This window comes from Sturnus vulgaris, chromosome 2 (assembly GCF_052056855.1).
Source record: "Sturnus vulgaris isolate bStuVul1 chromosome 2, bStuVul1.hap1, whole genome shotgun sequence".
In the NCBI taxonomy this organism is placed as follows: domain Eukaryota; kingdom Metazoa; phylum Chordata; class Aves; order Passeriformes; family Sturnidae; genus Sturnus; species Sturnus vulgaris.
The window spans coordinates 104,280,667-104,304,851 of record NC_142244.1 but is presented as its reverse complement, the minus strand read 5'-3'; the positions used below and the strand labels follow the sequence as shown (position 1 = coordinate 104,304,851).

At 38.9% G+C, this 24,185-nt stretch overlaps 1 protein-coding gene across 10 annotated transcripts in view; it reads left to right on the top strand.

The window, feature by feature from the left end:
- The window catches only part of SH3KBP1 (SH3 domain containing kinase binding protein 1), a 207,554-nt gene that overhangs the window by 4,212 nt on the left and 179,157 nt on the right, over positions 1-24,185 (top strand). For 5 of the 10 annotated variants that reach the window (XR_015801771.1, XR_015801770.1, XR_015801772.1 and 2 more), the window contains exon 2: positions 20,135-20,292. Coding sequence is in view for 4 of the 10 variants with exons in the window: in XM_014875793.2 (XP_014731279.2) it covers positions 20,135-20,292 (158 nt within the window). In the remaining 6 variants the exon portion in view is untranslated. Of the gene's footprint in view, positions 1-20,134; positions 20,293-23,092; positions 23,129-24,185 lie in introns of those variants that run through there. The other 5 variants (XR_015801775.1, XR_015801773.1, XM_088160253.1 and 2 more) reach the window with 3 other exon arrangements.

Here is a 24,185-nt window from a genome sequence, read left to right as displayed (position 1 = left end):
CACATCACTCACAGAAGATGGTAGGTGTGTTTGTGGTTGCCTTTCCAAAATGGTGGAGATACTGGAGCCTTTCACTAAAATAGCTGTAAGATTTTTCAGATAGAAATAATATTTGTCATTCTAGTCATCCTTGAAGGCAGTTGAACAGTTTCAGCTGAATAAGGAAAAGTAATAAGAAAGATGATTAGCATGACTTTTTTCACTTGGATTTCTTTTTAAAAATAAGATGTAAAGTGGCTTTATAGGGAAAAATTTGTGTAAAAATCTTTCCCAACACGTAAAAAGTCTTTATTCTCCTCATAGGGGGTGTTACTGATTTTAATTCTTTTGTGGTTGTTGGTAGGTTTGTTTCTCACCAGAAGGCAGCTACATTGTAGCTGTTCAGGATCAGATGTCCAGTGGTTTGGTGACATTATACAGTCTGTGAAAGACTTGTGGTCTGAGTCCCAGTGGAATTTTCATAAACTGTAATAAAATATTTTCAGTAATCTGTGTAAAGTTTCATTTAAAAATAACTGGCTTGAAGCTTTCTTTTCCTAAAAATCAAGAGATAATGACATTCTTGTCATAAAAGATGGCCAGAGCTGCCTTCTAAATGGATCGATTTGGATTAGAAATCAATAAATACAAAATATGTAAATATGTTTGTATATATAAAAGATTATGAAAATCATTTCTGGTTGGGGCACGTCCTCTGCTTGCTCCTTTGCAGTAGCTCTTCCTTCCTCAGACTCTCCATTACAGTTGTTTTTTTAATATTAACTGCTTTTATTAGCTAGTAATATTAATTGCTTTTAGCTCGGTAAGTGTGATAAAAGAACACAATACTTAAAATGGATGGTTTCTTAAAAGAGCAGAATTCTTGCTTGTTTTTGTGCTAATCAAAGATTCATATGTAGACAATTACAATAAAACTGCTAGAAAAGGCGTTTTTCTGCTTGTGTTTAAGGAAGCAAAGTAATGAGGGTGTAATAATAACAGTGTAATGTAATAAAACACTCTGTTGAGAAGAAGTTTTCTTTTGATATGAATGCTGAGTGCATACATATTTCTGTTTAAACTGCTACTAATTTCATATATACAATTTATCTCAATTTATCTCTGCTGTTATTAAGATTGCTCATTTTGTAATTGTTATTCACTGGATGTTAGAGGGTGTTTTAGTATACTGCTGGTATATCAGAATTTGTATAGAAGATCAGTGTTGACCTTGTAGATGAAGCATTGACTCCTTTCCTTCCTTATAGGGGAAGGGTCACATGTGTTAGGAGGAGAAAAAGGAGAGCTTGGAAATGTGCAATGAGCAGCTGAAATTTCAGGTCTGATGTGTTAGAGGTCACTGACGTGCTGCAGGCAGGTTAGCCCTGATGAGATCAAAGGAGTAGAAACAGCCACAGAGATGGTATCTGTTGTTTTGCTCTGATCCTGCTGGTATAGAGCAAGCTTATAAAAAATGATGATGGATTTTGTATGGTTCCTATCTGTGTGGTTTTTAAAATCCTGGACCAGGGAGCGGATGTTTTCCCTTGATGTAAAAGCAGGAAGTAGCTTCAGGGCATATCTACATTCTGTACACTGAAGAATGATGAAAGAATATATTAGGGGGAGGGGAATGAGAGAGGAGGTGAGTATCAAGATTCAGTAATTCAGCTAATGTAATTGCTGACAGTCTGCTTCACACTGAGAGGAAACACAATAAAAGCTTGAAGTCCCTATGTGTGAGAGAATATGCAAATACTGCAGTTCAGTAGTCATGGATTGTGTTATCAAATGAAGTTGTCTTTCCCCTCCTTTTTATTATTGATAACTGAGAAGCATCAGTAGAAAGAAACTCTTGAGAATGCAGCGGTAAATCCTCATAAAAGCTGTGTGGTGAGATGACTGTTGCAAGGTCTTGGCTATGCTTTGTTCCTCACATAACTTTGTCTTAGAGAACGGAGCATCCTGGAGGACAGGCAGGGGAAGGGGAAAGGGTGTCTTTGTTCCCAGTCTTACAGCAGTTTGTATCACAGTGGGAGTGTTGCTGAGAATTTGTGCTTCTGATTTAGTATGAAGAATTGTGTAGTTATGGATCAGAAATTATGTCTGTGCTGGAAAAAATTCTCTTTAGCAACAAAGATAATGTATTATAGAAAGCTGAGGATTTCTACAAGAAAAATATCCCTAACTTCTGATTAATCTGTAGTGTCAGTATAAAGAGGTGTCTTCTGAACTCTGCCTTTGAATTTCATTAGGAGTATTGTACTGAAGGAAAAAGTTCCTCTTTATCTCATTCTCTGTCTTTCATACTGTGCAGCTAAATCACTTCTGACAATTGAAACCAACTCACACCAAAACCAGTGTAAGTCTATTCATTTATTTGAAGATCAAAGTCAGCATTGGTGCACAGCTCCCCGGGGAACTAATGCTTTTTGAAAATGTCAATATAGATTCATTGCATGTGTTGCAAGTCAAGGCCCAATTAGACTAGATCTAGATTTTTAAAGATCCCTTGCAACCCAAAGCATTCAAAATGATCTATCAATATTTAATTAGCTTTCAGTGGTCACACTGCTTGTATTTAAAAATTAAGTGGTTTATGTCTCACAGGTAATTTGTAATTAATGAATTTTTGACTTTAATTTAAAAAAAAATCCAACTCACTTAAGCAAACAAAAAAACCACCCCTGCAAAATAGGAATCCTCATAACATGTTGTGTTCTTTACTTGTAATTTCCAGGAACTTGCTTGTTACCTTAAAAAGCAACATACTGGTGCTTTTTATTGTTAACGAGGTCTCAAAACAAACACACACAAAAGTCACTTCAGGGTGTTTTCCTGCTTGTTTTAGGTTAGTTTTGTGAGAAGAATTCTTGGAGGTCAGTACAACTGCTGGTGCTGTATGGACTACTAGAGTCAGTCTGGCTGTCCTTGTATGTAGCCCTGTCTTTCCCCATGAGCTGGATTTATACAGGTTTTCATTAAAGGTAGCAGCAGTATCAGAGTATAAGTGTACACATACAGAACTTTTCATTTTTGAGCCAATTGTAAAGCTATTCTTTGAGAACTTTCATGTCAGGTTTAAGTTAAGTATGTTCTCTATCTGTGGTTGCTGATTCATCCTCACCACTGGCAAAAGTCATTTTTCATACTCTGGTAACTTGGCAGAGTGGATTTTTTTTTTCTCATAGGCTTGTGCAGCATTGAAAATTTTCTGTCCTTGTGACAGATATAAAACTGGCAAGCAGCAAGACCCCAGCTTAATTTTTCAGTGTTTTTCTCATTCCTGCTGTTCTTTCTGTGAGGTCTCACTGAGCTCTTATTGAGCTGTTAGTGCTCCTCTATTTCCCACTGTCAAAGGGCACACCAGAGATTCCAAACTGTGCCCAGAAAAAGATGCCTTTATTTGAAGGTTTTTTTATGGCAAGGTTTAAAAAACTTCTTTGCTGTTAAATTTGGACCACTTATAAAAAAGGTGTTTTAGCTTTGGCCTTGTGTTTCCCAATGTAAGGATTAGCAACTTGCTTTGAAGGAGTGGTGATGCTTATTTATAAATAATATTTGAATGTGTTGTTAATGAAGATTGACTACTGCAGTACTTTTCTTTTTCATTTTTCATTTCCTGTGAACATGTCTTTATTGTCATCAACAGCTTTATTGAAAAATATCCTATCAAAACCTTTCATTCTAAACAAGACCACCTTAATTTTCCATGAAATAGCCCAGTTTTACAGTTCATTGAAATTGCAGAACTGCCATTTTCATTGAATACAAATGTCCAACTTTTCTGCTTAAACTATCACATAAAAGAAACCCTCAAAAACCTACACAAGGCAGCCAAAATACCTCAAACAATTCCTACTAAAAAAATTCCTAACCCTAGAGGAACCTGACTTTGTTCTCATCAGACTTTAAATGGCTGAGTGGAAGGAAGGGATGGAAAAATGAGTGCAGAGAGTGGCAGCCTTCCAGTAAAGGCTGATCTTGAGAGCCTTGCCTTGAGTGCACAGTCCAGCAGTTTGTGACAGTGAGAATTTCTGAACACCTGAGAGTGAGCAGCAGTGCTTCCAGGCAGGTCCTGCTAGCAGGGAAGACAAAATCACACCATGTGAGGGCAGGCCTGGTAGTAAGAAATGCTTGTAACTTCACTTGCTAATAAAATGAAAAATCAGATTATTTCCAGGAGAGTAAAAAAAGTGTCTACGAATTTATAAATCCTCATAATATTAAAGATTTTTTTTATGGCATGTGCTCCACCTTATTATTTGATTTTAATTTTTGTTCAGAGAAACATTAGGGTGCCAACAGTTGTGGAAGACTCCAGCTTGGTAGTTTATAAGCTTTTCTCTTTTTAAATCTGTATTTTTAGATTACATGTAGGAAAGAAAAGGTTAATCAGTATGCAATCTTGAAATCTAGATTTGGTACAGACTTAAATATTGATATTGAAGTCAAACAGTTAAACCTCTTCAGCTAGTAGATTTGAAGTTTGATACACTTCTGTGCTTCTGTTGCATTTTTTAATGAAAATGGTAACATTTAAGTTTCATCTCATTTTAAGATTCTAAACCATTTGCTGAACTGAGCAGATCATGTATCTAGTACAGTCGTTAATCTCAGTCTGATACTAGATTATTGTTAATCTTGATTCCTTGTTAATTGCTATGTCCTTAATGTTGGAAATGTGTTCTTTGTAGCTACTTATTTTAGTAATTGAAACATGTGACAAAAAAAAAAAAAAAAAAAGAAGTATTTTGTGGATTTCGTTTGCTTCTATCTAGTTAGCTTATAGATTTGACCAGCTCCTCAGTTGCTTCTTTCTTTGTAGCAGTCTGTAAGTCTGGTGGATCACAGTGGGTCAAGTTTATCTATCTGTGTAGAACTGCTCCAACATCATAGAGGTAACATGTGGTCAATCAAGGGATTTGGATGTATAGTTAATCCAGGCTAGTTAACTGCTATTTTATTGATGGGACGCTTGCTTAATAAGCAAAATCCTTCTCTGACTTCTTCCTTGCTTGACTAAGTGTGTGATGAAAAGAGATTTATCCTTGAACAGCCAACTAATTTGCAGAAGTAAGATCAGCTCTTTCTATTGCAAGAAACAACCTTTCAGCTGGGAGAGAAATCTTCCTGCTGCTGTTGCTGTCATCTTTGGTTACAATTGTTTTTAATGTTCATCTTCCTGGACAGCTGCTATTTCCTCCTCCATCCAGTAATCTCTTTTAAAATGGGAAAGATCTTTATTTTCTTTGAAACTTAATACAAAAGTTCCTTGTATCTGCTTATCGTTTCATTCATCAAATACCTTTATTTAGCTTCATTTGAAAATAGTAGAAATACACTTGTCAGTTTTCCTTTGACCACTGAGGTCAGTTTGAATGGTCTTTGTTCTGTCAGCTCATACCGCCCTTCAGAATTGCTCACTTTGATTTGCATTAACCGTGTTACTTATTTTAAAGGCTACGATTTCTGTGTGTGAAGCACCTATAAATAGTGCTTTTGATTAGCTGACATCTCAATTATTATCTGACTGTGGTTTGTGGAAGATTAAGATAGGATACCGTCTAGTTCATGATGAACTGTCTTCTGACAATTCAAAATTGTCTGCACTGGTTCTGGAGTCATGAGACATCTATTAATATGTATTCCTCTGCAGTGTATTTGATAGTTTGTTCACAGTTGTGGAGAAAACATTCTTGTTTGTTCCTGTGTGTTTCTCATTCCTTCACCTCATTCTGTCAGAAAACAGTTGCACCTCTTCTCATCACTTACAGAAGGACATGTATCTTCTTTCCCTTTGTAATCTGTGTTGTTTTGTTACTTTGGGTTCATGTGTTGGGTGGTTTTTGATTGTTGGGGTGGGGTATTTTCCTTTTTAAAATAAATCTACATTACAGTTTCTTGACTGTTTCTCAGGAAAGATGTTCTTCGGCCATTTTTTGTCTGTTCACATGCCTGATGCTCTGTCGTCCCATCTTTCCATACACACTTCCTTCAAATTCATATTTCCTTCTCTTTGACCTGTCTTTCAAATTTACTGCTTCTCTTTTTAGAAAGCTTTTTTATGTATTTCACTTACAGAGTCTCAAAATTCCCTAAATTAAGATGCAAAGATATACAGAACTCTGAAGGCAATCTGGTGTAGAATACAGCACAATTGTAGGTGATCCTTTATGCATTTTATTTTAAATTAGGGACAGAAGAAACCTTTGGCTGGATTCTCATAAATATGTCAGGAAGAGAAGGGATTGACTGTCTTTTAGAGACTATTGCTTTAGTCTGCAAAGTTTTTCAGAGTTGAAATTGGTACCCTGGAATAATGCTGAGGTGTGTGTTGCACATTGTGTTTTGCCAGCCACGTTTTTGATATTTTCTGGTGGAAGAGTGGTGCCTCTGGTATGTGGAGTAAAACAGGTTGTGGATGTTGGCAAAGCCAAATACTGAAGCTCCAATGTTTTTTTTTTTAATTTGGAGAACTTAAAAGGAGGATGTTGCTATTTTAAGTAGAATTTCAGTTCCTGTCTGTTCAAGTCTGTCAGTGTCTCTCTTGAACCAAAACCAAGGAGCTGATGTAAATGCAGCCTTACAGACAGAGAAATTGAATGTAAGAAACACTCTTTGCCTCTCCAGACCTTCTGAAATGTACAATTAGTTTTGACTTCTGATTTTCTTAACTCTCAGAGCTTGCACAACTTGAAACCAGGGAAGGCCATTAGAAGATTCTTTAAGGGAGTGGAGCCCAGGAACCTTTTTCTTAGATGGAAAAGTAGAGCTTTCTCCTTAGACTTGGAAAAAGTGCTCAGGGTGGAAAACATTTGGTGACCACCTTATTTCTGTCCTATCTAGTTCTCTTGGTTGCATGGTTTAACCTGCCTGTTGCCTCCTGGATGCTGTAGAAAGATCCTGTGCCAGCACCTGAGGAAGTTCTACTTGTCTTGAGGAACATCTGTCTTCTTGTTACTTCCTTGGCCGCACACTTTGTTCTGTTCCAGACAGTACCAGTGTTGGTTACTGGGGGTGGATGTGAGGAGGAGGTTGTCAGAATAATAACTGCTTATCAAACAATAGGGTTTATTGCCTCTGTCTGTTTGCTTGGGTTCCACAAAGCTCCATCCTGCTGCTTTCCCCCTTTCCCCTCATCCTCAGTGCAGCAATGGGTTCTTCTGTCTAAATGCTGCCTGTTGTTTGTGCTTTCACTCTGTGTGCAGCTCGGCTGAGCCTTCCCATTCAGCCAGCACAGAGTGGCTCAGATTCCCTTTTGGAACAACGCTGTCATCAGGTCACAAGCTGTTCTGGCTCACAATGAGAGTCAGGGATAAGCTTTCAGATGTTCTTCTTTGGCTTGCATCAGGTTTTGCTTTCAGGATTGTTCTTCGAAGGAGGAGCTCTGTGTAGTGTCTCCCTTTCGGAGATTTGTTCTCATCGTAAGAGTTCAAGAGGATCCCGTGGAAGGAAGAGAGTGTGTTTTCAGGTGGAGGAGACTTCTTGAGACTTTTAACCTGCTACCAGAGATACCTGCTCAAAGAGCTGTGTCTTCTACTTGCAGCATAATCTCTGCTTTCTGAAAGGCTTTCTCTTGTTCAAAATCAAGAGAATTTCGCAAAGAGAAAATAAAACTAAAAAGTGTTAATGCAAGTGCCTCATTGCCCAGGCCTGTGATTGACACATGGGATTTTGAAAAGCACCATTAAAACAAAACAGAGCAGCTAATGCTCTGATGTGGATTGCCTCTGATGTGGATTTTTGTTCATAAAAGAAAAAAAAAGTGTTAGTTTGTGAATTCCATTTATTGTGGCATCCAGAAAACATTACCTGCAGAAACTGATTTGAGCTGAGAAAACAGAGGTATTAAAGATACTATCAAAAACTTATTTCTCGAGAATTGCATCCTGAAATCTAAAATTGAAATTTGAAAGTTTTTTAATGCACAGAAGCTGACACATGTTATCTGATATAAGAGGGAAGCTTATTTGCCCAAGGATTGTCTGGAACTTGTGAATTCATATATGCAGTAATTTCTAAAACAGCATTTTTTTCAGTCCTATTGTTCTTACGCAGTTTGAAGGGGAATAAAATAACCTGATGTTAAAAGAGAAGTTGGTAAGTGTCATGAGCAGCACTTTTATGAGATTTCTTTATTAATCAAGAAAATATTATATTGATAGGTGGTAAAAGTTTATTTTAATCACATGTGTCCTTTCTCCAAACATTCCCACCCTACCTTCCATTGGTGCTCACATAATTGAGGAAGTTTGGTGTTTTTAACACCTTAGGTGGTTGTTGGCTTTTCTTTCAGTGTGGTGTCGAGGTTTAGTGGAGATGTCTTGATGCTGGCATGTGAATGTTGTGTTGGACCATAGTGATGAAATGCAAATTACCCATTATCTGAGCTCTTGTACTTAGGGCTATGAGCCCCAGTACACACACACCGAAGTTACAGCTCTTGTTATGCCCAATAGTCCATTGAACGTGAAGCCACAATAGTTGAGTCCTTTAATTTAGCTTATAAATTATGAAACTGCTGAGAAGTTCCATATGGGGCCTGACCTTTCTCTGAATGTGAAGTTTTGTAGCTCGAAATGCTTGGATTTATATAAGAGACTAGAAAGAAAAGCATTGATTATTTATTTTCTCCATCCAGCCCAGCTTCTTGCTGTCGTACAGCACACGTCTTTGTGAGAGTTTATAATGCGTCAGTTAAAACACAACACTGGTTTGTAGTCCTAGCATTTGACATTTGACAGGTGGAGTCAGAAAAGTTGCTGCTGGGGTAAATATTTTGCAACTGCTGTCTTAAAAATGATAGAATTCCATTAAACTGAGGGAAAACAACGTAACTTTGAAATTGTTATAAGACACCATGTTTTGTCTGCAGCTGGCATCACACAGCAAAGGGCTGTAGCATAGTCTGAGGATTTTGGCTATGTCAGGCTAGCGCTGCCAACAATCTCTTCTTGCAGAAATTACCACTTCCAAAAGCAAGAATACCTCAACAGGATGTATCTGTGCACCACTTTTCAGTCTGGTTACTTAATGTAACACCATTTTTATGAGCACTTCAAGCAAATGTGGCTAAGATGCAGAGGAGTATGTTATATTCTCTCCATCCTCCTCCTGTGCTAAAGGGTTGCTACTTTTGGCAAAGACGTGTGGTGATAGTAACAGCTTAGGCATCTAGTGAAATCCTCCAAGCTCCTCTGAGATCATACTCATAATTACATTCATGCTTCTACTCTGATTTCAATGAGACAAGGTGAATGCTGCCAGTTTAGAAGCTCAGAATTTGAATAAATGCTAAGCATTACATAATATGAAGACTGTGAACACTTGTTGACCACAATGTCTGCTCATCTTCCTGAGGGTTAAATGGTGCTACATCATCTATGAAAAGGTGGCTGTTCCTTGTCTTTTCAACTTTTTATTCATTTCTCTTTCTACCTCAGTACCATCCATCGGCATCAATAAGTATTATCAAGGCAACTTTGGGACTAAAATACTGGGCTAGTACTTCTAGCACTTATTTTCATGGCATCAGCTTTTCTATCCTGCTTACTTTTTACGATGATGCGTTAAGTTGGTAGCAGTTCTCATTAATTTAGCCAAGTGGTAATTTTAGAAATAGTTCTGGGTGTATTTAGCTGTTTTCTGTCTCCTTTGTGTTCTGAAGAAGTAACTCATATCCTTCCTATATCCTCTCAGTTGTCTGGGAATGAGATTTAGAAACTGCAAGAGTAGAGAAGCATTATTAACAATTTTGTATGAATATATAGTTTGTCAAATGGGACTTACTTGTCTTTGTTTACCTTGAGCAATTGGTATAATAATTTACACTCTTCAGAATTTTGAATTTTTTTTATAGTGCATGCTGTCTTCAAACTTGACAATGTGAATTTAAAGTAGGTTTGTTTGTGCATGCTCTGCACTGGGAGCATCTGCTGTAGATGAGAGACACTCTGGTTGATAGAACCAATAGATTACAGTAAAATTAGTCTCTTTCAGTAGCAACAGTGTGATTTAAGTAGTTTGTTGTCCAAGGCAGAGGGACCATTTTGCCTTGGACATGGACTAGAAGTGCTTCCTCTGACTGAGAGCCACATGAATGCCTAAGATTATTTATGCAATCTCAGCCTTTCTGGACAGTTAAAGAGACTCATTCCAATAAAATGTAACATGTTGGATCCAAGGTGGTGTTAAGGGGGGATATAGATGTAACTGCTGGCGCTTAGAACTGCCACAGTGATTTTACCTTGCTTACTCCATAGTTACATGTGCATGAACATTTCTGATGTTCAGATGTTTGTGTCAGAGTATGGTGTGACACAGTAAATTCACTTAGAGGCAACTACCATGGTAGGCTTAAGAAAAAAATTAAATCCATAATTATGGGAAGATAGGTTGAATGGATAGTGTAGAAGGCAATCTCTGCTGATGAATTACAGCTGTACTGATTACTGAGGAGTGGAAACATCTGTGCCTGCCCAATGATTTGGGGTGTTATAAAAGACTGGGTTAGCTGGCCACCAGTTTGAGTTGGTGCTTAAGACCCAGAATGTGCTGCAGTTTGGGATGGAGTTTGCTGGCTGTGCTGTGAGGAGGTAAGGGACGTGTAGTTGTGCAAGGGACAGACAAGGTAAGAAGATGCTGTGTGGGAGTCAGACAGGTAAGGTGGGTGGGAAAGGGGCAGCTTGGGGTTTAGGCTCTCGTGCAGAGAGGAGAGGAGTCAGAGCTATGAAGAAAAGTAGTGAGAGTTACCTGGGAGAAGAACACTGAAAGAAGGCATGAAAAGTTTTCTAATAAAGGACTGATGGTGATGCCAGTCCGGTCTGTCTCAGCGTAATTGCAACACATAATGTTTCTTAGAAATACCTGCCTGAAGTTGTTTACTGCAGACTTGCTATGGGATGTGTATTTTTTGTGAAAACGCCCCATGTAAATACAAAAATACAAATACACTGACTTAATGCTGTTCTTTATCTGACTATAAATGTGAGATTTCTTTCAGTAGATTGTGGTCATACCTAGTGCCTTAGCTGGAATATAAAGTATTTCTTGTTCTACTGGGTGATTTCCACTCGAATAACTGTGTATTTGTGTGTTTTACAAACTGTAACCAAGCATACTGCTCTGAAAAACAGAAAACTAGCTCTCCTCTGTTTTTGGAACTCAGGGGTTCTGTCAGCTGGAGTGGCTTCAGCTCTGCTGCTGCCCAAAGAAGGGTCACATCAGGACAGCCCCAGGCCAAGTGTTCTCTAGATTAGGATTAGTGTGGGGTCCTCTGCCCAGCTCCTGTTTCTGTGTGTGTGTACATATGGATTTCCGCATGGGGCTTCCCACCTGCCCCAGGTGCTCTGTGGCTGCCCGTGGTGTCCCCAGGGTGCGGACTGGGTGAGGATTTGTGACCTCTGGGGGGACACTGGGGCTGTGACAAGGAAAGGACCCTGGGCAGTGTGATTGAGTGGCCCCTTCTGTGGCTGCTCTGCTCGTTGAGGGGGTGATGCACTGAAGGTGCTATTCCAGGACTATGACCTTTAGCTCCCCCCCCATTGTTTGCACAGGGGAAATAGGAAAATATAATGTAAACTGAAGGCTGTTGTCTAAGTGGAGGAGTTGCTGTTTATCATGTAGCACGGATTTAACATCTTGAAGGTTAAATAGTACTGCTTTTCCTTCTAATGTTGTTTTTTCCTTCCCCTACAGCTTTTCTTTTTTATGAAGTGAAATCCTTGCAAATACTTTTAGCAGGGAGTACTATTCCTGATATTTGCAGAAGAAAAATGTTTAAAGATGAGCAAAATTTGGAATTAATTTTTCAAGGAAATTATGGATCATTCTTACAATCAAGTAGATACATGCTAACAAACTATCAGCTCAAGCTTTCTTAAAAATCCTAGTTGTGATTTACATTTAAGCTGTGAAGTTAGTGGTATATTGTTATTTAATCAAAATTTTTTATGAGACATTTCCATTTTGGTAGAATGATGACTCCAAGGCCTGTTCAGTGATTCATTCCTTCATCTCATATAATAAGTGTAATGACATTGAGAGAGTCTTTATAGATCATTTTGTTCTCTGGTAGAAGAGCCACATCAGACTTTATATGAATCTGTCTTCCTGCTTTTTTTTCAATCCTGTTTGTACCACATCATCCCTCCTGTGACTGGCCTGCCAGCTGCTCAGTGTTCTTAGAGAGAGGAGAACAGTGGCCTTGTAGGTCATATTTGATCTTCAGACCTTCTGGCCCTCCAGGTTTAGTTTAGGAAACCAGCATTATTAAATGTCATGTAGTTTGAATTTTGGTGGCTTTTTTTTTGTTGTTGTTGTTGTTGAGGTTTTTTTGTGCTAGGCTCACCAGTTTGTACCCAGGTGTCTTAGCTAGAACAGGACATTTGAAGAAGGTGGAATTCAATGGTCAGATTTTTAACCTGTTATAAGATGTTGTCTTTGTGCAAAAGTGTGATGCACCCTCTTCTGAGGAAATGTAATCTGAGTTTTAACTGAAAGCTTGAATGCAGAATGTTTGCAGGTAGTCTGTCTGGTTTCTGTTCTGGTTTTTTTGGGCAATCCAATGCAACAAGCATGTTTATCCTTCACATGAAGCTGAATTACTTATAAAAATGAAAATGTAAAACTTACAGTTCTTAACTCCTTGACTGCCATGTCTAACTGTATTTACTCACTTTAATGTCTACATTTGGGTGTGAAACCAGACTTCTGCAGAAGGTGGTGTTCCATATGGATGCTGTTACTTGGGTGGATTAGTGCCAAAGAGGTTAATAACGTTTCCATTGTGCCTACACACTTTGGATGTCTCACAAGAAACTGATTTAATAACAGAATTTTTGTTGCACAGTAGCAAATCTGTTTCTTTTCTTTATTATTTCTTGCTTGGAAAGGCACTGTACAATAAGTGAAAATAGAATAAACAGAGACATTTCTGTTTTCAAGTATTGGTAACATTATTAAAGAAATTCTGACTAAATCAGTTTAAGAGATTAGATATTATTTGAAATTTAAAATCTGCTAAGGAAACAACCTAAACAATAAGAAAAATATTTGAAATTATCAACAAAATTATTTTACCTGTATGTGCAAGACTAACTTGGGGAGTGAATGGTAGGGCTAATTAAATTTTAATCAACAGGTTTTTTCAAACGTGCTTTTAAAAATACAGCTGTAAGGTTACATTTCAATGCCTGGTTCATATAATTAGCAATGCAAATTGTGTATTTTAAATCCAAACCACTAAACATTAAATTAAAAAAAATCTTTGTCCCTGACATTGCAGTAATGAGTTGTACTGTGTCAGTCTCCAGCAGAGCTCTTAATAACTAGCTTTGATTGTATTTCGTGATTTTTTTTTTTTATGTTACAATTTGGATTGATGGCAATATAAGACTAAGAATAGCTGATTTTGTTGGCATGAAAATAAATGTTCTCCTTGTAGATCAAAATAACTTGAATAGCTTTTGATACTGGATTTTATTCCTAATATACAAAATGCCTTTTACTAACAGAAAGAGTCTAGTAGCTACAGTTTGCAGGCTGGGGCAGGTTTGACTCTCAGGCATCATGAGGCAATATTTTGAAAAAAAAAATTCTCTAAAACGAGAAGCCATATTTGCCTGTCCCAGTTTTGCCTTTTTTTTTTTCCCTCTTGGCTTAAAAGGGATTTGAGTTTTGGCTGTTAATGAAACAATCTGTTTACCTTGGCAGAGCTGGGCCTAAGACCAATCTTTGTTGGTTAACAAATAAAATGAGTTTGAGCTCACTGTCCATAGAGTGTTTTCTCAGATCATGAATCATTGTGTGAACTGGGACACAGTTTTAGTCCAGCTTCTGAGGAGAAATCTAGCACAGCACTTCAGGAATCAGGTATGTTGTACTTACAGAAGTGAAGCACAACTCTGATCTGCCTTTTCGTAACAACCTGGATCAGTTGTCTCTGATATCAATCCAGCTTCCGTGAGGACTAAGTTTCACCTCAAAAGAAACAAAAAATATTAAGTTGGACTGGCAGAATGAACTTTTCAAAACAGTTTGAGGAGATGCTGTGATTTAGCATGCTTTAGAAAAGGAGTTTGATGTAAAAACTGCTACTGCAAGAACCTATAAATTGTAGAGCACTTTTGACTGTCATACACTCTTCATACTCTTCAAACTGTGATAAATGAGAATTTTGAGTGATCTCAGAAGTACCTTCCCATGAGTTTGTCACAGTTCTGCACCTTTGTTAGGTGTACTCTTATTTCTTTTTCCAAACTGTGCTTTGGTTTCCTTTGAAGAGTTTATAAACATCTTGATTGTGTGGTCCTATTTTGGTGACTCATATGTCTCTGACAGCTTACACACACTTATGTTACAGTAATCAAATTCTCTGAGAGGAGGCAGCTTTTAAAAATATTTTTATGTGTTTTTTAATAAGTGGAAACTCTTACAGACAGAGAAAAGCCTGAACAGTAAAGGGTTGGGATTTTCTGTTTGTTTAAACAAACCTTCAGTAAAACGAAAGTGATTGAACAGCTGCAGCTCTCTGTATGTGAATTAGTGCAAGCCAGACAAACTTCAGGGGCTTAACTCCAGTGCCTGCAGCCTACCCAAGCCACTGTAGAGTCAGGTCAACAAGCCCATTCTACCTTTTGGTGCCTCAGCTTAAGAGAGAACATAATAAGAAAGCTGTTAACAATTATGTCATTTTTGCAGCCTTCTTAAGGGAAAACTGTAAGAACAGCAACAGATTCTAGAACTCTTGAAAAATATGGGACTTACAGAGTGGGAGAGTTGTTTGTCTTCCTTCATTATGTCTTGCTGCAGTCTGAATGTTGAGGAGTGTTTGAAGAATCAATAGTTGGAGCCAGCCTGAATCCCTGCTGCATTGCCATCTCCCCCTCACAGCTCTCTAACCACCTCCTAGTTGCTTAGGAAGAGCAAAGCAGTATGTAATTGCTCTCATTGCAAAATCAGAATAGGATTTTTAAAGCTTCCTAAGTAGGGAGGAAAAATGACTTGACACCGCTAAAAGCTTTGAATCCTGAAAGCAAGTACATCCTAGCAGGCTGCTTAAAAATGAAGATACAGGACCTTACTTTCAAAATATCTTTCCTGGGGTTCAACCAAACTGGAAATACCCTGCTAATAGTCTAAATTTTGCCTTTTCTGAGCCACAGTGCTGTTGTGTTCTGTGGAGATAAAAATTTTCCTTGATGTGTGTACCTTGATGCCACTGCTTGAGTCCAGCGGCCTTTGGAGAGCTATTGTGTAAATACAACTTCTGATCCAAATGCTCTGGTTGGTCTGGGGTAAACTCTGTGTGTGTGTATATATGTATGTATGTGTAGATAATATTGATGATACTTTAGGGACTCTAGTTCATATATATGTGTAAAAATTCATTAGTTGGCTGAACTTAGAGGGTTGGGCTTTCCAGATCTTCAGGTCCCTGAGGTTTCAAGAGCCCAAACCCACAACTTTCCTGAATGAAGAGCAGATGAATTCTGTGTCTCTTAGGGTGGGTTTAGAGACTCACAGAATGGCAAGCTTAAAAACTTGAAGTTTATAACTTCTGATGCCAGAGGAAGGCTCCTGCTCCACCTCCAGATCTGCAATTAGAGAACAGATTCAATGCTTTTATAGGTAATGGGGCTCTGGATGCTCAGTCCAGTAAAGCACCCAAGCTGGTAAATCTGCCCCATGCAGAAGCACCAGCAGAAAGTGGGGAGTGGTAACAGTAGGGAAATTCCCTGCTGCAAGTGTTGGAAGCTCCCATCTGCTGACCTGACCTTGTTGCCTGCCAGGATCTGGAACGCTGTGGTTAGACTGCCAAAGCAGTCTGGCTTCAGACTACTGCTCCCTGCTGCTCTCCCATGTAGGTTTCAGTGATACCACCTGAAGGGATCTGAAATTATCAGCTGTGGCTGTATGGCTCTGGAGTGATGATCAAGAGTGTGGGAGCCTAGGTGGATTCTCCTTGATCCTTTGGGTGAGAGCAAAGTGCATTAGGATGAGTGGAGAACAGCTTACCTGTGGGTAAGCTGGTTGCATAATTGGTGTCAGAAACAGAATTCTAGTTTTATGATCATGAGGATCTTTTTGAGGATTGCTTGGAAAAGATGGGATTCACCTGACTAGGGCAAAAGCATCTCTGCTAACTATCTTATGACCAATTGGTGGACCACATTGGCAAACAAAATGTGATACAAACAATGGGGATCTTGTTATCAAAAGAATCAGGACCGAAGGGGGGACCTTTCCCAAGCTATATAAACAAGGAAGTGCTTTTCAGAATTACAGGGGAAAAATGCTGCTCTTTCTGGGAACCCAGCACAGCTGGTTGCCTCTCTGAAATGTCTGTGTTCTCATGCAGACAGCATGGAATGCAAAGAAGAGGAATTACATGTATGCATGCAGCTTCAAAGTTATGATTTCATTGATGGTGTGAAGATAGGATAGGACAGCTCATATTCAATCACCCTGATATCTACTGGAGGGATAGTGTAGCTTGCTTATGTGTCGGGTTGGGTGTGAGCAGTTCAGGAGGTTTCTGGAATGTGTTGATCTCACACCTGCAAACAAAGAATTATTTGGGGATCTGAAGGCTGAGGGCAGCCTTGTGGCACTGGCTAGGAGATGATAAAGTTCAGGATCTGGAGAGGAGATAGGCAGAAAGCAGGATTGCAAGCCCAGACTTGAAGAGCAAAGACTTTGACCTGTTCAGGACTCTGAAACTAGTAGGAAAGTCCAGGGCAAGGTAAACCTTTCCTCAGTGGAAGAGAATCAGGTTAGGGAATATTTAAACAAACTGGTCACATGCAAATCCATAGCCCTGGGTGGTATGTGCTGAGGGAGCTGATACTGGGAGGTCCCTCTTGATGGTCTTCAGAAAGTCACTGTGATTAGGAGAGATTCATTAAACCCAGGAGATTGTACCTCCTGTCTTCAGGAAGAGCAAGAAGCCTCTTTTGTTATGTGAAAAACTACAGGCTGGTCAGCCCCATGTGAACCATTGAAAGATGATGGGAAAAATAATCCTGGAGGCGATTTCCAGAACACAAGAAGGACAAGAAGATGGCTGGGAGTAGTCAGTGTGGATTTATGAAAGGGAAGTCATGTCTGAACCATCTGTTAGTCTTCTGCCATAAGATCACTGGCTTGGTGGAGTGAATATTGTTTATGTTGACTTCAGCAAAGCTTTTGTCACTGTCTCCCATAGCTTGAGAAAAGGCTGGGGTGCAGTAGAGGTGGGTGATAAAAACTGCTGGAATGCCAGACTGAAAGGGCAGCACGAGGTGCAGCTGCAGGCTGGGCACTGGCAGTGGTGCCACAGGGGTGGCTAATGGGGCTGCTGCTGCTCAGGGTCTGCACTAATGACCAGGAGGAGAGGGCAGAGAGGGCTCTGAGCAAGTTGGCAGGTGCTGCAGAATGGCAAGTGCTGGACTCCCCAGAGGGTGATGGTGCCGTTCCCAGAGGCCTCGAGAGGCTGGAGAAAGAAAGGGGCTGACAGGATGCTGATGAGCAGAGGGCAATGCCAAGTGCTGCATCTGGAGAGGAATAACCGCAGGCACGAGTCCAGGCTGTGCCTGGGTGTCTGGGAAGCAGCTTTGTGGAGAAGGGCCCAGGGATCCTGGAGGCCATGAGGCAGCAGCGTGTGCTTGTGGCAGGGGCAGCTCCTGGCTCCCTGGGCTGTTTCAGGCAGAGTGCTGGGAGCAGGAGGAGCCGTGTGATCCTTCTGCCTTTGTCCTTTCTGCTGAGGCACCTGCGGAGTTGTGTGTCCAGTTCTGGGCTCTCGGGTACAAGGGAGATGGAGAGAGCAGAGCGAGTCCTGTGCAGGGCCATGAAGGTGTTTGAGGGATTGGAGGCTGTGACATCTGAGGAGAGTCTGGAAGAGATGGGACTGTTCAGTCTGGAGAAGAGCAGGCTCTGGCTGATCTTACTGATGTGTCTGAAAGCATTTTTAATCTTAAGGGTGTTCCAACACTGGAATTTCCATCCTTAGAGATACTCAGAACATGGCTGCATACGCCCCTGGGCAGTCTGTGCTTTAGCTGTTTCTGCACTAAATATGGGGATTGGTCTAAAGAGATGTATTCTAACCTCAAAAACTGTGTAATTTAGGCAGTGGTTAGTGCTTTATACTGCTTGTGCAAGCTGATAATAAATGAAGGACCTATTGGTGCTGTCCTAGAACTTGTTCTGCCTAACATATTTATTAGGTACTGGAGAAGGCAGTGGAGTTCACTCTTCTCTTATCTGTGATTTCTACCAAATTGGTGGAAGAGTTCATGTGTTAAAGAGTGAAGGGGCCTAAATCTAGAGGAGCTCTGATTGTCTAGCTTGGAGAAGAAAAATTGAGAGATCCTAATAGCAACCTTACAAAGCTTACAAGTAGGTTACCAAGAAGATGGAGTTACTGCACAGCAGTACACAGTGGGGCAACAAGACCAATGGGTGAAAACTAATACAAGAAAGGTTTTGGTTTTTTTTTTTTTTTCCTCTACATTCTACTGGAGCCTTTTTCCCTGTCAAGCAGTGGAGCAGATTCTCCTGCATGCCCTGCCTTACTCTGTAGGAGGAGGTTGGAGGATTTCAAGAACCATGTGGGCAAAGCCTTGAGCAACCTGATTTGATGTCAGAGCTGGTCCTGCTTTGAACAGAAAACTGAACTAGAGATGTGAATTCCCTCTCAGCCTGAATGACTCTGATTTTTCACTTAAGTTTTGCTGATTAATTTTTCATGTTCTGTTTGCATGTCAGCTTATAATGTGTGGTGCCACTCTTTCTTTTTTGCTGTTCATTATAGTTTAGCAGGCCTCTTGTAAACAGGTTTTACAATGGTTTTTGACTTCACAGAAGAAATAATAGAGGAATATTACAAGCCATAAACTTCTAGCTGGTATGTATCCAGAAGTCAGAACACTGCTTTAGCTATGACTTGCAGGCTCTGGAGGAGGGATGGAGATATTCAGCATTGTGACTGTGTGACATTTTGGGGGTGGAAAGAAGTAACTCTGCTTTCCTGTCAACTTAATTCAGTTTAGTATGCAGGGTTTGTTATTCAGGCAGAACCTTTTTGCTGCCTGTGGTGTAATGGTTTTGCTTTGTGAGCTGGTATTGCCTGTTTGCAGGCTACAGCTTGCAGGGTTTACAGGCACAGTCATTTGTGCAGAAAGCAGATGCTTCTTATTCGTTCTTACTTTGCTGTTTCTATGGTTGAAGTGCTGAATGTTTGGTGGAAGGTCTTGGGACAAGCTTTTCCACTGAAGAGAACAGGAATAAGGTTTACAGATATGACTGTCCCAGACCTTACCAGTCTGACCAGTAAATGTTTGATGAACCATTAAATATAACCATGACTTCAATATTGAAGATGTATTATTTTTGATTCTCTGAAGGAATTTTGCTGTCTGACTGCCTCAATTCTCTACAGAGACTTCCTTGTGAGTGCTTTCAAGGGATGGAGAGACCTCTTGGGAAAAGACAGACATCCTATATAATGGTAGCAAGCTTTTAAAGCAATTCTGACAACAGGCATTCAGAGCAGTAGAAGTATTTCATCTTAGATGCATAATCACAAGTGAAAGTAAATCTTCTCTCTTTGAAACCCTGTGAGGGCATGTTCATGAAGCAAAGCTTTGCATTTCTATATAAACAACAGTGGAAGTCATCATGATGAAAAAAATTGTTAAATACTTTTTAGGTTGATAATGATGTATTTAGCAAGGTGGTTGGAGTGGCTTGGGATGCTTATGAATTTGAAAACCTTTCCTTATTTATTCCTGTATAAAATAAAATTATTTGTAAGCCTTGTGAACAAAAGGTAAAACTTTGTCCAAGAAATAAAAATAAACTTTGTAATGCTGCCAGAATAAATATTGCTGAAGCATCACAAATTGATTTCCTTTAAAAAAAATAAAGAAAATGCATGTTGCCTTGACCATAATGGGCTTTCTTGTATGTTTTTTTCCTTTGGCCTCTCTTTTAGCAGTTACTCACAGAACGTTACCATTGCATGTTGCCTCTTTGATGTACTCTCTTGGTTGAGCTGAATATACTACTTTCACTGAGAATATATGATTGCATTGGTGTTTTCTTATGCCTTTGGAAGGCAGGAAAATGTAAATGTGGTTAATAATGATACATACGTTTGTTTCTCTTTTAGTGGAGGCGATAGTGGAGTTTGACTACAAAGCTCAACACGATGATGAGCTGACAATCACTGTAGGTGACATAATCACCAATATCAAGAAAGATGATGGAGGCTGGTGGGAAGGACAGCTCAAAGGCAGAAGAGGTTTGTTCCCTGACAACTTTGTAAGAGTGAGTACAAAGTGGAACTGTTCTTGTGTTGTGTACAAGCTTCATGTACTGTGCTGTTCAGGCTAAATATCAGCCTTTACATCATAACATCTCTTATATCCAAAACCATAGTGTATTGTACATATACAATATACTGTATATATATATATAATGCAATGGTCTATTGATACAATGTTGCAAAGAAAAGATTACTTTCTTTGCAGAGACAAGCTGAAAGTAAAAGAAGCTACCCTTATATTTGTCTGCTGTTCAGTGAAAATATTTGACTTCGTGGTCTGAGAATAAAGTGGTTATTCTAGAACAATTTATAGGGCATTGCATTTTAAATATTTTGTCTTCTCTGTAACAGATTCTGCTTTTCCAGAATGTTTTCTTAGGTTTTATAGAAGCTTTTTTGGTGAATATTTATTCCTGGCTAAACTAATTTAGAATAATTAGATTTTTCCGTAAAGTTGCCTATAAAAACTTCAAAAAAAACCCCATTAATTTGTATTCATTTAATATACCAAATAACTTGCAATAATCCTTGTTTTAGGACAACTATTCAGAGGTTTAGAAAGAAACTAGGTTTTGGTTTTTTTTACTGGGCATCTGTGTTTGCACACGTGTCTGCACATATGAAGCCAGCTATTAGTACCTCTGGGCTTCCTTGATTTTTCATTGGAGACTTAGGCTGTTAATTTCCATAAATCTCCATAAACCTGGCTCTCCACTATGGAAAAGAGACCAAGAACTAGAGTAAATTGCATAAATAGATTATATGTTAACCTTTTAGTACAGCTTCTGAGGAGCTTTGGTACTTTCCCTTATCTAAGGTTATAAGTGTCTTTTTTTTTAACTTCTTCTGACTGTGTATGCCTGTTGTGTGTTTAGACATATGGACATAATGAAGTAATTTCATTTTCTTTCATAGTGCTGCATATGTTGAGGTAACTGGGGGGAGTGGTCTGGTAGTGAGTTTAGCCAGCCTATGGCAGGGGGTGTGGGGGTGGACACAGGAGCCTCAGGTGTTTCTGTGGGGGTGAACATACACCTGATCCTTGCTCCTGCCATTGGCAAGGAGAAAGAGCAGCTCTGTGTGTGTCAGACAGCAAAAATTAGGAGCAAGCCAGGGCCTCAGTGAGATGAAAGGGCATGGTGGAGGACAATGAATAATCTGTTTTTTGCTTATCTCTGAAAATACACACTTTGAGCTGGGGAAAGAAACTGTTTTGGTATTCATTGTGTATTGGTAATATTTTTCTGCTTGAACTCTGGTGAACTGAACTGTGGGACAAATGCAGACATCCTCTAGGCTTTTTCCTGGCTAGTTTTTTAAATCTGCTGCTGATTTTAGGAGGTGTTGGATTTAGTGTTCTAAACAAATGCAGCCTATGAATGTCTGTATGGGAATATAATAATCTAAAGATTTGTATGTTGACACCATTAGTACCTAATTTTAAGGCTTCTTCTTTCCAAAATGACTTTAGACTGTGGCATCCTGTCACATAATTGAAATATAAATAGCTTTCTCTCAATAGAAAGTTCTAAAACGACAGTAAATTGTTTAGATTTTGTCTTCTCATGAAATACCACTCCCTGCCCTTTCCTTCCTGCCTTTTTCTTTTTTTTAATCGTCATCCAAGGGTGTTTTCTAAACAACTAAAAACCACATTGTGCTCAAGCAGAGAATGAGGAAGAATTTAAAGTCAAATATGTTTTTCTTAGCCAAACATTTTCTCTCTAAACGAGGTAAGACGGAGTAGAAGATACACGCTTACTTAGTTTAATAATTTCTTGAGTGAAAACATTTTTTTTGTGTAATTCTCCTGTATGGAGAGCTACAGTCAAAACATCAGTCCCATTAGAAAGCTTGTTGAGCATAATCACTCTGCCCAGTAAGATTATAAGTAATTATGAATTTTCTCTTAATTACGGAAAATTTTAACAAGTGAATGCAGTGTTGGGCTTACCAGCAGTCAGTTCATGCCCCATTGGCAAAGTTTGTGTCAACAAAGTAATTGAGAAGCTGCAAAAAGGGATGCTACAGACAAGTAATGGACTTGAATGAGACTCCAAATTCCTATTTCTTATCACAATTGGTTCTAAGAGTAGTTGAGAAAGTTATTCAAAGGTTAAAAACTACAAATTAAATTCTTGAGGTTCTTTGTGTTCTACCTCCAAAAGGTAAGAGTAATTTCTTATTGAGAAGAGCTTTTCCTTCATGTGATTTTATTTTCTTTTGAATAAACTAATGATGATGTTCCAAATAAACTGTTGGAGTTTTCAGAAGTTGAATGTTTGGGCTGAAATGAAATAATGGCATTAACACTGTTAAGGGTATTAAATGGTTTCTGTTACTGTTTCTGGAAGTGGAGTTTGTAAGAAAAGAAGTAGAAATCAGAAATGGAAAAATTAGGGAATTGCAATATAATGGAATGTTTATGAAAATACACTGATTTGAAATGTTACTTAAGAAATAAATTTTCAAGGGAATGTGAAATAGGTAGTGAATGTGCAAAAGAATTCTGGAGTTGCCTCTAGTAAAAGCGTAAGTAAAAGTAAATTTCTTGGAATAGATACAAATTAGGAGACCATTGAAGAGGAGTTGCCTGAAGATAGATGTGAGACAGAAAAAGGAAAGGGGAGGTAGCAATGATATACGTGAAGTACATACGCAGTTATTTTTTTTCAAGGGACTTTCTCTACCAAGTTCTAGCAGAGGTGCTTCCTGTTCTTGAATCTACAAAACAACTGCTCTGAATTTTTTTGTATATTTATACATATAGCAACGAAAAAGACGGATTCATACCCTTCTTATGCTCTGAAATTCAATATGCAAGGCTTACCAGAAAAGGTATTTGAGATTTGTTTTTGCATTTCTTTTTTCATTGCCTAGTAGTCTGAGGTTGTGGCTGCTCGGAAGATTTTGACGAAGAAGTTTATTTAAATATCTTTAGTCTCTCTAAGATCTACCTTACCTCTGTCAACACTTGAAGATGCCAACTTTTGTTAGAGATAACGGTGCTGAATGTATCGTAAGAAATGTATGAAAGTGTATCTGGTTTTCGTCTTCTGTTTTCTTTTAGTTTTTCAGGCAGAGAAATAGAAGTAGGAATGGAGAATTATGTACTGTTCCTGGTGTCTGTTTTAATTCTCGGTTATGCAGCTGACAAAGAGGAGGTATCAGGTGTGACTGCAGTGTTGTTCATTTATATGATATAAAGTTGGTTTTCAATATATTTCGAGCTTGAAAACTTCAACTTGAAATCCATGCTCTGCGGTGAAAAACTGTGTTTGTAAGTGTGATGGCATCTGAGACAGATTTTGCTGATAGCAGATGAAGATGTAGCAAGCAGGAAACTAGTGCAGAGCCATGTTTGCTGGCTTTAATTTTCAAAGTCTATTCTATGTGGGATTGAATAGTGTTGTACTGGTAAACTGAATCTACTGCATGTAATCTGAAAGCTTCTCTGTACTCCAGAGGACTTGCCAATATTACTAGCAGAATTGGAGAGGTAAATTTATCTTAAGAAGTATAGTGTAGTTTTTGAAATTCTGGTGTATAGCTTGTGTTTTAGAACCAGTGAAACGGGGCGGGGATTTGGGTAACTGTACTGCTGCCTCAGGTCAGTAAAGCAATCTGGATTTCTTGTTATGCAAGCAGAATACAGTCTCTAAATAGTGCACATTAGTTGTAGGATGCCAAAGATGTTCACGCTGAATCATAGGTACATGGTTCAGGCCCTTATCTGTTGCTTGTCATTTAATTTTCTTCTCTGTATGGTTTATTTGTTTTTATCACACCAGCCAGAGGTTGTGGGGGGATTATGAATGATTTCTTGCTGAGACTTTGTGCTTGTTACACACCCCTACCTATCTCTGTTCATGCTTCCGTGAAATTTTTATAAAAC